Genomic DNA, 12,144 nt, shown 5'->3' with positions numbered 1-12,144 from the left:
TTTTTTTTTTTTTTTTTTGAGAAGGAGTCTCACTCTGACGCCCAGGCTGGAGTGCAGAGCCGATCTCGGCTCATGGCAATCTCCACCTCCCGGGATCAAGCAATTCTCCTGCCTCAGCCTCCCAAGTAGCTGGGATTACAGGCACTCACCGACACGCCCAGCTAATTTTGTACTTTTGGTACAGACAGGGTTTCTCCATGTTGGTCAGGCTGGTCTTAAACTCCCGACCTCAGGTGATCTGCCCACCTCGGCCTCCCAAAGTGCTGGGATTACGGGCGTGAGCCACCGTGCCCTGCCGAATTTGCTATTTCTAAAAAGTGCCTTGGGTGATTCTGTTGCCCTTAGTCACTAGAAAAGTCACTCCGAATCAAACAAAGCTTGGTTTGACCCCAGTCTGTCACTTACTAACTGCATGACCATAGGGAAGTAGCTTCTTCTCTGATCTTGTTTCCTTATCTGTAGACAATAGGCATGATCACATTCTCATGGAGCTGTTATGACAAATTAATTAAATTAAGCAATGGACGTAGAGTTCTTGGCATAATGCCACTTGTTCAGGTGGCTGCCACTATGATATTATTATTATTATTATTTTATTGTTATGCCCAAGCAGGAGAAGATTTTTCTCCCTGTAAGATCACTCTGAGAATCTCCTTAAAGTGGGGTTCTGAGACCAGCAGCATCAGCGTTACCTGAGGGCTGGTTTAAAATGGAGAATCTCTGCGCCACCCCAGATCTACTGAACTGAAATCTGCACTTTAACGAGATCGCATTGAATGTTTGCACATTCAAATTTTAAAAGGACTGTTCAAAGTCACATGTGCTGTTTTCTTCCTGTCTCTAATTTCAGGAGTCTGCCCAGAAGGTTCATGAGCCCTGGCATCCCAGAATCTGAATCCTTCCTTAGTGACAGTGGCTCTTCACCGTTCTAAGTGCAGAGAAGGAAGCCCAGCTCATTCTGGGTGCACTTCCAGCTGAGGAAATAAGGAGGAGGAATTCCTGAAGCCCCGAACAAGTGCCTGGGATGGATCCAAACTCCATCTTGCTTTCTCCTCAGCCCCAGATCTGCTCCCACCTGGCAGAAGCCTGCATGGAAGGTGAGAGAAGCTCATCTCCTCCAGAGCTGGGTAGAGACTCCCAGTTTCCCTGGAGCCAGGTCCCCAGCTCCAGCCCTGCAGACCCTGAATGGTTTGGTGATGAGCACATCCAGGCGAAGAGGGCCAGAGTGGAAACCATCGTCCGAGGCATGTGTCTCTCCCCAAATCCTCTGGTACCAGGCAGTGCACAAGCTGGGGACAGCCCATGCTGCCCAGAGAAGGCCCGAGAGAGGAAGAGGAAGCAGAGCCTTCCCACACAGCAAGGCCTCCTGATGCCACTCCCTGCCTGGGACCAGGGCAACAGGAAGGGGGGCCCTCGTGTGAGAGAACAACTTCACCTGCTGAAGCAACAGCTAAGACATCTGCAAGAGCACATCCTACAGGCTGCCAAGCCCAGGGACACAGCTCAGGGGCCAGGAGGCTGTGGCACCGGGAAAGGCCCTCTGAGTGCAAAGCAGGGGAATGGCTGTGGGCCTCACCCCTGGGCTGTGGATGGTGACCACCAGCAGGGTTCCAGCAAGGACCTCTCTGGGGCAGAAAAACACCAAGAATCTGAGGAGCCCAGGTTCCTTCCTTCTGGAGCACCAGATTCGCTGGAGATTCTGAGGAAAGAGCTGACCAGGGCAGTATCCCGGGCTGTGGATTCAGTATTACAAAAGGTACTGTTGGATCCACCAGGCCGCCTGACTCATCTGGGCAGAAGTTTCCAGGGGCAGGTGCCAGAGGGTAGAAGCGAGCCCTCACCTCCTGTGGGAGAGGCCTGTGAAGATCCACTTGCTTTGGCTGCCTTGCCCAGGAGGGTCCAGCTACAAGCTGGGGTCCCAGTAGGAAACTTGTCACTGGCCAAGCCTCTAGATTCTCCTAGGTACCCTATCCCTCCAAGAATGATCCCCAAACGCTGTCAGGATCTCCCAGCAAACTGTCCCTTGACTGCACCTTCCCACATCCAGGAAAATCAGATTCTTAGCGAGCTACTGGGTTATGGATGCAACAATGGCCATTGGAGTAGCAGTCCTCCCCAGGACTCATCTCCCCAGAGGCACCCCTCCTCAGAGCCCGCCCTACGACCTTGGAGAACTACTAAACCACAACCATTGGTCCTGAGCCAGCAGCAGCGTCCCCTGCCTTTCACCTCTGCCCATCTGGAAAGTCTGCCCCTTCTTCCCTCGGTGAAGATGGAACAGGGAGGCCTGCATGCCGTCACTGAGGCACTGCCTTTCTCTTCGGTCCACATATCCTTTAATAGCAATTGAAGTTCTCATTGTTGGCTAGGTGCAGTGGCTCGTGCTTATAATCCCAGTGCTTTGGGAGGCCAAGGTGGGAGGATTACTTGAGGACAAGTGTTCAAGACTAGCCTGGACAACATAGCTAGACCCCATCTCTAAAAGTAAAAAATTATCTGCACATGATGGTGCACGCCTGTAGTCCTAGCTACTCAGGAGGCTGAGGCAGGAGGATAGCTTGAGCCCGGGAGTTCGAGGTTACAGTGAGCTATGATTGCACCACTGCACTCTAGCTGGGCAACAGAGAGAAAAAATGTCTCAAAAAATAAATTCAAATATCATTGGCACTGTGCAGAGAAACAAGAAAACTGAAAGTTGAAGAGGAGGTGGCGACAGATCACTCAGGGTCTTCTTAATGTTGCTCTGGGCCTTCAGCTTAAAGTGGTGACCACATTCTGGAATTTAAGGACCTGGGAAGGTTTACTTACCTTCTTCTATGACCCATCGGGTTCTGCCACTTGACTTATTCCTTTGGGTGTAAAGGGTTTTGTTTTGAGACTCAAATAGGCTTCCAAAATACAACGAATACCCTACGGAAGAAAGAACCCCATAATTTGGTTGTCAGCTGCCCATACACTCAGGAGGAGAAGGTCAAAGGAATGACCTCATCTGAGGTATGGCCCCCCCAACCCCATAACTCTACAAGCAAAAATTCTGTACTGTGTAGATAATTCATGGGAAGCATATGAGGGACCAGAAACTTCTGGGCCAGATGGAAAAGGAGTTTTCCTCGGGGATTAAACCCAGAGAGGCAGCTGGAAATGGCCAGAAGTCTTCAGTTTAAGGAACAACTTCCAAGCTGCAAGGGAGCGCCTGGAGACTAGGGGCTGGGCATATAAAGGGAGAGGAGGCTCCCCATGAGGAGGTCTGAGTGGCCCAGGTTGATCTGCAGGGGTCTGGATCTTATTGCATCATCTTTGCAACCCTTAAGCAAACGTTACTCTCTTAATGTATTTCCCAGAGTAACTCTCGGGATATAAATAATTGTTGAGTTAGGAGAAAAAGTACCTTGGGGAAATACTGAGATGGTTTATTTTCTGCAGGAATTCTCAGAGCCTTTAACATGAGTAAGTGGAAGCTCTAAGAGGAGAATGTATACACCCCCAAACCCATATGACCCATAGAATAATCCACTTCTAACAAGCGTCTTGCAGAACTTGAGTTCTTGAGAATATATTTTGGATGTTGCTTTTTAAGCTAGCTGTGCTCACGTTGCTGCTTCTTGTGGGCAGCTTTGAGGCGAATCTCCAGAGGCTGATGAGTCTGTGGAGTTGCATATCCAGGTGGGAACAGTCGTGTCCTTTGCCTGGCAGCTGCTGTGCGGGCAGTGGGATGGGGTGGGACCAGCTCATTACCATGCCAGACCCTGCCTTTGTGTCCTAAATGCCACGAGCGCCCCCTGCCGGTCAAAGGTGTTGGAAACACCCCAAAGTTAACCTGGAAGTCAGCGAGCAACTGTAAAAGCAACGCTGAGAACACTTCACTTGCCACCACTCTTGGAGGCAGAGATTCCACCACAGACAGATTTTCTTTATAAGAAAGGCTAACTGTCTGGGCCTTTGATAACCACTAGTTGACTCTCCATTAAATACAGACAGCTGCAAAAACACCTCAGGCAGATGGTCCCCCAGAATTTGCTATTTGTTGAGCACCTACATGTGCCTGTTGCTGCCCACCCCCCCCCCAAACTGGGGATTGGGCTCAGAGAGCTTCTGGAGGTTTCGGGCCTATCCTAAGAAATACCTAAGCCAGGACTGGCTGCATGGGTGAAGTATTTGACTATCTTTGGAATGACTTGGGGCCCCCTGGCCCCTCAACTCTTCCCCCATTCCTGCTGCCTATATTCCAAGACCAGAGATTTATTCCTGTGGACCATGAAAACCAGCTGAGAGCAAGCTGCTTTACAGCATAAAAAGAACGTTTACGCTCACATGACATCCTGTGACATAGGGAGGGCAGATGTGAAGACCATGAGCAGCACTGACAGAACACTTTCTCCGTGGCAGGCGTTGCTACCAGCATTTCACACATATGTGCCCACCACCACTTAGCTACAATTCTGAAACCCATAAAGCCCTATGATTTTCCCCCCACCTAAGACTGATGCAATCTTTTTTTCGGTAGCAAAACCTGGCCTGCACTGACTGGAGGCTATTTATAGATTTTATCCCACTTAGTAAGTCATACATTTTGCTGCAGAAATGTGAATGTATTGGATTATAGACTGTCTCAGCTGTGGATGTTAATGAATGTGTGGTACACACATCATATTATCTTTATAAGCTAACAAATTCTGAAACCTGAACTCCATTTGGCCCAGCATTTCAGATAAGGGGTTTAGACCTGTATTATCTCACTGTTCTCAAGCATCCATTCTAAGATTGGGTATCCAAGAAGCAGAGACAGAGAAAGGAGCTAACTCGCCCCTTCAAAGCCCCAAGACACACTAATGAGCAACCAGGATTCAAACCCGGGATCTGATGGCCAAGTACAAGCTTTAATCACTATACTGCACATCTTAGCAATGAGGCTCAGAGTAGTTAAGTGGCTGGCCCAAGGTCACACAGCTAATAGGTGGCAAAATCAGTGTCTGAAACTGGGTCTTTGGAATCCCAATCCAGGATTCTTTCCACAGCACTTGTGGATCTGTAGGAAGGATAAGTAGGGCTGATGGGGTAGCAGGGAGGGGCCTTCTGTGCAGCAACCAGGTGCCTGGGCCACCTATAACTAGTCAGTTGGTCTGGTTTCTTCTGGTTAAACAGATTCATCCTATGTGGAAGTCTTAATTGTCTTAAGCTACAGCTCTCAGATCTGAGATCCCAAGTTACTCTGTGTAATGCTTCTCAGCCAGCCTAAGGAGTGTCCCTGAAAATGCAAGGCGCATTTGTGTAAGAATCTTTTTTTCATTTCTGTCCTGCTCCAGTGCTAGGCAGTCACATCACAATTCTCCAACTCTTGTTAAAGGGGAAGGAATCTGTCTGTTCCCAGAGTAAGGTATAGTTTGGAATATAATTTCCATATATGTGTATGGATTAAGGTTGACCGTTCACTCACTTACTCCTTCACACAACAAATATTTATTGAGCACCTACTATGTTCCTAGAACTGGGCTAGGCACCAAGATGAAAAGATAAGGTCCTCACTCTCAAGGAGCTCACAGTCTAAACGAGGAGACAAACATGCAGTAAAAATTCCAATAAGGTCGTTGCTGACACAGTTTGTACAAAGGGTCTTCACAGCCCAGGGTAAGGAAGGCCTAATTTGGCAAGGAAGGGTTTAACAGAGGCGGGAGCTTCTGAGCCAAGACCTGAAAGATGAAGGACAGTTCTGCCAGGCAAATGGAGAGTGGGTGCCACAACCATTTAAGCTTCTTGAGCAAGAGCAAAATGTGAGCTGGTACTCAGCTTGCTTAGATGTTTCCTGGTTATAAAGGCAACACTACAAAGGCAATGATAAGAGTGACAGCCAGAATGGGGACCACCTAGCTTATTCTTCTCGTTTTACAGCTGAGGAAACTGAGGCAGAGGGGGGAAGTAAATCTCCGCTTGGGGATTTGAAATCATTTATCTGGGACAGAACTGCCATCTCTTCCCATCCCACTGGGACACCACACACACACACACACAAAATACACCAAACTGTATTTGACATCATCTATGGTACATAACTTTTCCACATCGAGATGGTTTTCACATCCTGTGACTTAACTGTGCACATATGGCATTCAGCTTATTTGACCAGAGTTTCCAGAGACAGAAAAATGGAGGAAATACACAATTCCAATCAGAAAAACAAAACGAAATCAAATAGAAACCACAGGAACAAGGAATTCACTAGTTAATTGATAAACTGGCATTTTAAAGTGTTCATTTTCCTTGACACTGAGATAAATCCAGGAAGGTCTAAACCCTGGTCACTTGAAGAAGGCCAAACTAATGTTTTTCTTCGCACGATATCCCAGCTCCAACCTCCTGAAGGCTTATTTTCCTGATGTTCAGGTAAAGTCACTCAACTAAATTGCAGCTTCTGCAGAACTCCCACGTGACAGTGTTTCGCCTGGTGTGAGGCAAGTCCTAGGTCATCATATGTGCTCTTCAAGCTCCCCTTAGTGTTGTTGATGGAATCGGTGCAATGTCCACTTCTGGGCTGAGATTCTACCCAAATAATCATGAATAACTTTAGGCTAGAAAGGTTGGCTGTCTAAATTCTTAAGCTACTGAGCTGTAGATAATCCCCCCAAACAGAAACACATGGGCAGGAAAAGTAGAGGGAAAGAGAAACACTAGTTAGTGGCCTTTTTGGCTAGTTTTCTGCCTTGGCTGGGGACACTATGAAAAAGAAAAAATAGGCTGGGTGCAGTGGCTCACGCCTGTAATCCCAACACTTTGGGAGGCCAAGGTGGGCAGATGACCTGAGGTCAGGAGTTCGAGACCAGCCTGACCAACATGGTGAAACCCCGTCTCTACTGAAAACACAAAAACTAGCTGGCGTGGTCGTGGGCGCCTGTAATCCCAGCTACTCAGAGGCTGAGGCAGGAGAAGGAGAAACATTTGAACCCGGGAGGCAGAGGTTGCAGTGAACAGAGATCACACCACTGCACTCCAGCCTGGGCGACAGAGCGAGCCTCCATCTCAAAAAAACACACAAAAACAAAAAACCATATATATATATGTAGAGAGAGAGTGTGTGTGTGTGTATCAGACACTGGCAAATTTATGTTCAAGTTGCTATAGTTCAAAACTGAGTGAAAGTACATACAGATGAAGTGTGACAATAAGGAAAATCAAACTAATTGTTGGGACCAGACCTCTCCTTTTCCCATAAAAGGTTTCTGAGGGCCTCCTTTACCTTGGGTGTTGGGTTAGGGGCTGTTAATACTTTTGGCCTACATCATTCAAACTTTTCTTTCCTCATATTCAGTTGGTTGGTTGATCCCTGAAGCAACCTCTGATGTTAATTTCAATTCATTCCACAATTCAAAGTTGCTAATAAACTGCTCCCTGACCTATACCTTGCCCTTCCCTTGGCCCTTTATCCAGGCAGAAGGCCCCAGGCCTGCCATGCAATCCACCTGGGTGCAGCAAAATCTGGCACCACACTGGTCTTGACCCCTAAGTCCCACTCAAACACCACATAAAGCTTTTCATGGGTAAAACAACCCTCATGAATCTAGCATATAAAAAAAAAGAAAAAAATTGTTATAACAGGTACTGAAGCCAATTTAGATTTTTCTGAGTATAACTGAATAGGCTTGGAAAACAGCGGTGGCTTCGCTTGTTTTTTTAAAGGAAGCCCCTGTTAATGCTGGTTAAAGCCATGTATATGAACCCTTATACTGAGCTGGAAGCAGATGGTTCTAATTCAGAGCACCTCGTGGCAAATGTCTGACTGGATGGACCTCTTGTTTGTACAGTTCAACCGCTGCATTACCTCCCAGATGATCAAGTGGTTCAGCAACTTTCGTGAGTTTTATTACATCCAAATGGAAAAATCTGCCCGGCAAGCAATTTCAGATGGTGTCACAAATCCCAAAATGCTGGTGGTTCTCCGCAATTCAGAACTTTTTCGAGCTCTCAATATGCACTATAACAAGGGAAATGACTTTGAGGTAAGACCATGTACTGGGGTCCCATGAGGTCTGATGAGTGTCTTCCCTACATGATTCGAGTTTTAGGAAAGATCCCCCTTCTGTGTCTCCTTAAGTTACTGACAGCCAGGGCAGCCTGGGCCAATCTCTGTATCATCCACAAAGATCACAGCCTCAATATCTTCACTCGGCAACAGGTGGAAGCAGCAAACTGAGTCTACAGCCAGTCTTCATTCTGAAGCTTAGGGAGAGGTCTGCCAGGTGTTATACTATCTTAGACTGAATACCCTGTCGTTATCAAGTTACATCATTTACTGACCTTTTTGCCTCAGTGCCAGGAGGCTCAGGACAGAATGCTGAGCTCAGTTGTGACACCTAGTCTTGGCCTAGGTTTTTTCAACAATTTCTATGCTTTTCATGATTTGGTTCTTATCTGTATTTTCCCTTGAAAGTGTATCTGTGGGCCTTCTATGGAAGGCCCCTCAAATCACCTCAAATCCTTTCTGGAAATAACAATAAACAACACTCAAGCTCAGTCCCTCGGGGATCCCTATGAAGGCACACTGGTGGCACCTCAGAGGTAAAGCATCAGTGAAGGGTGAGCCTAGGTGTCAGTGGTGCGCATTCCTAATCAAGAGACGCGTGGTGCCTCATGCACAGCCAACAGCTCTGTGAGGATGGCATCCGATTCTGCAGGTGCTGGGTATATCTGGTCACAGATTACACTTCCCTCTTCTTGCTTTCTCCCTTGACTGTGATCACCAAGAGTGGTTTATTGATACCTCCAAGAAATACAAGAACTGTGGTCATCCACTGGTTGACTGGTCAGTCAGAATACGTTTGGAAAGCTAAGGCTACCTGTGGGGAAAATTGTCCATGTCTCCCTTTCTGAGGCTCAAGGGGTCAGGGCCAGTATGGGACAGGCAGCACTGCCGCATCTTTCCACACAGGTTACCTGGCCTGCAGTGGCGGCAAGCCCCAAGCCAAGCTGGGTCTGGAGCTTGGCGGTGCGGCAACCGATCATTCATGGTGCCAGTCTGCGTTAGGATTCTAGAACAGCACCCCTGTCAACCGGCTCTGAAAGCAGGAGTGTAAGCTCTTCAGACCCAGCCCTAAAAGGCAGTGGAATGAGGTATGACAGTCAGAAGCTTGGGGGCACTCCTTCCACAGTTAGTACTAGGGAAAAGAATACCAAAGTCTCTTTGAGCCACAGATTTACTTTCAGTAAGATTTTCTGACCTACTTAGTAAAAAGTCACCCATTAGCGGGATCAGCTTCTCCTACAAAGGAAGTGTCCTTAATTCACCTTCTCCCAGGACTTTCTCATTGGAGCTGTCATATCAAGGTTTGTGTCTGATGAGGGAGCAGAGGATTCCTAGGGTTGCAGAATCAGGGGCTGGTGGAGCAGGGATGCTCCTAGCCCACTTCCCAAGAAACAGGCAGCATCTGCTAGTGAGGGTTCTGGCACCAATGCTCCCCAACATCACGTCTTTTCTTTCTTGTGGGTCTCTTTGGAAATGCAGGTTCCAGATTGCTTCTTGGAAATCGCCAGCTTGACGTTACAGGAGTTCTTCAGGGCTGTCTCCGCAGGCAGAGACTCAGATCCTTCCTGGAAGAAACCCATTTATAAAATTATTTCGAAACTGGACAGTGACATCCCAGAGACATTCAAATCTTCCAGCTATCCCCAGTAGCTGTTTCGGGGTTAAGATCTCACAATGTGAGTGACTGGCTAGGGTTTCCTGGGTTTGTCTTAAATGGCAATATAGCTGTAGTCATATAAAAAGGGCACAAGGAAATCTCCTCTACCAAAATAGGTACTATTACCATTCTGATCATTTATTTCCCTTTCCAGAATCATCAGAAATTGAACTTTAACTATAAAATGGACTAACTGTATTGGTAGTATATTGTAAAAGGAACACAAGTTTTCAATCAGAAGACTTGAAGCTCAACTCCATTGTTTCCAGGTGTTGTGACCCTGGGAACTTCCTGGTATCTCTGCATCTGTAAAATGAGGTTGTTAAGGATTAAAGGACAGTATGTCCTATGCAATGTTCTTCACACACAAATGTTAGTTTTTTGAACCCCTCTTTCAGATAAGGTTAACTTATTAGGGGTTTTTACAAATTGCTGTTTTTAGTCTCCTACTTATAAAACGCCATCTATTTGCTAGATACTTTCACATACTTTATCTTTAAGCTTTTCACCCTGAAAAGTACTTATTATCATCATTTAAAAAAATGACCAAACAGAAGCTTTAGAACTGCAAGGTAACTCGCCAAAGCCTATGAGGCCAGGGCATCTGGGTTGATAGGGACAGTCAGGAGCCTGGAGGAACCAAGACTTTCTGATGCCCGACTGCATGCTGGACCCATCTCCTGCAGCTAACTCAGGATCTCAGGTAGGACCCCACCCCTAGTAAGCATCCAGCGCTGACAGGGCACCATCACCTGACAACTCCTGCCCAGCACTTAGGAGCACTTCACCGCCCAAGATTTCTGCTGATCATTTCAGCAAACTCAAGACAAACTTTCTGCAGGACTTGAGTGTTGCTGTTTATTCACATTTGTCTGCTGGAAGAGTTTATCAGCTGGATAATGCAAATAGTCTCCAGTTGACCAATGCAATTGGTGCCCCAACCTCATATATGCAGAAGCTGAACTTCAGACTGTGAAAGGTAGAAAGGGCCTTAGGAGATCACCTGGCCCACGCTGCTTAAATTAGGAAGGAAGAACTGTGGTCCAGACAGGAGGCTTGCACAGGCTGTGCACAGCCTTGCAGATGATAAATGGCATAACTGGGACAAATGCAGCATCACACAGAAATGGAAATTCTCCCACTCCGTAACAAAATTACAGTCCATGGCTGACCTTCCACTGATGAAGGAATTCATGAAATCAACATTTACCCCACTGCTGGCCCAACACAAATTGTGACCCACTCTTGAGCATACAGGCGAGACACGTACAAAGCTGAGTAACTGCATCTGTCTTCTAAGCTAGTCAGGATCAAGTCTTTGTAAGCACTGCCAAAGGTACGGGGGGTTGGGTGGGGGTAATACATAGCTTGGGCTTTGTAGTCCTGATAAGGGGTGTCTGTGAGTTCATTAGCTTCTTTCCTGTCTATATAAAACAAGTTTCATATTTGGCTACTCAAATTCCATGATTTTTCTGTTGGGGCGCTGCTGGAGCAGATGAGATAAAATCCCTAAACTATTACTAGAACTATCAGCATAAAAAGGTATGAAAGATGAATTTTCCTTCGAATTTTCTCTTCAAACAGCTGAAAGGAAAAACAAAACAGACTTAGCCCAAACCCATCTTTACAGGCTAAAGGTTATTAAGCGCCCTCCAATACATCCAACTGCACTCAGAAGATCTTTGCCCTATTTTCACAAAAATGAAGGAATCTGCCAAACCTAAGTTTTAAACACAGGCAAGCATGGAGTGCTCTGAGCACGGGCAATCAGTTTTCTGTGTCTGGAGACAGTAGAAGAACCCTCTATCCAGAGTGACATTACATACCTAAGTTAGGCACACAGGGGAAACAAGTTCACATGATTGTCCAATTGAGAGCAGCCCTTCTTCTGTCCCAAACCTGAAATTCATTAGTGTGTGTTTAAAGGCTGAGCCAAGTCACCTCCAGGGCAGTGAACCTTGTCTCAGGGACCAATTAGATGAAATGTACAAGCTCAAATTGAAAACATTTGTGTATTGCACTCTTTCCAGGAAGTGTTCTCTAACCACTGAGCTAAACACAGAAGAATGTATAAATACATATGCTCTGCCAACAGAAGAATTCTATTATAATTTTCTGTTTCTACCAAGTGTGTATCCCTCTGTGTTGGAAACACATGGAGTGTAAGCTGAGTGGGTTATTATGTTCTTTTAGCAATCACACTTTGCCAAAGGTCTGGTCATTCTTTCCATTAAGGTATATGAGGGCACTATTTTATTTTTTTGAGACAGGGTCTCACTCTGCCACTCAGGCTGGAGCACAGTGCCACGATCACAGTAGCCTCGATCTCCCAGGTTCAAGTGATCCTCCCACCTCTGCCTCTCGAGTAGATAGGACTACAGGCACATGTCACCATGTCCAGCTAATTTTTTAGAATTTTTCTGTAGAGATGGGGGTCTCACTATGTTACCCAGGCTGGTCTTGAACTGCTGGACTC

At 46.6% G+C, this 12,144-nt stretch overlaps 1 protein-coding gene across 2 annotated transcripts; it reads left to right on the top strand.

Annotated features, from left to right (window-relative positions):
- Nucleotides 1–1,024: 1,024 nt before the first annotated feature.
- PROX2 (prospero homeobox 2) lies at nt 1,025–11,913 on the top strand. 2 transcript variants are annotated; one of them, XM_011981531.1, is made up of 5 exons: nt 1,025–2,323; nt 3,652–3,663; nt 6,277–6,378; nt 7,794–7,988; nt 9,491–9,661. In XM_011981531.1, exons 1-5 carry the CDS (start codon nt 1,025–1,027, stop codon nt 9,659–9,661), a joined length of 1,779 nt encoding a protein of 592 aa, XP_011836921.1. The 2 variants fall into 2 exon arrangements, with proteins under 2 accessions (XP_011836921.1, XP_011836922.1); XM_011981532.1 differs by lacking the exons at nt 3,652–3,663; nt 6,277–6,378 and having other exon boundaries at nt 1,025–1,756; nt 9,491–11,913.
- The last annotated feature ends 231 nt before the right edge of the window (nt 11,914–12,144 follow it).

The sequence above is a fragment of the Mandrillus leucophaeus genome, unplaced genomic scaffold (assembly GCF_000951045.1).
Source record: "Mandrillus leucophaeus isolate KB7577 unplaced genomic scaffold, Mleu.le_1.0 Scaffold228, whole genome shotgun sequence".
Lineage (NCBI taxonomy): Eukaryota > Metazoa > Chordata > Mammalia > Primates > Cercopithecidae > Mandrillus > Mandrillus leucophaeus.
The sequence above is the reverse complement of the archived record's forward strand: the minus strand, read 5'-3'. Positions and strand labels throughout refer to the sequence as shown.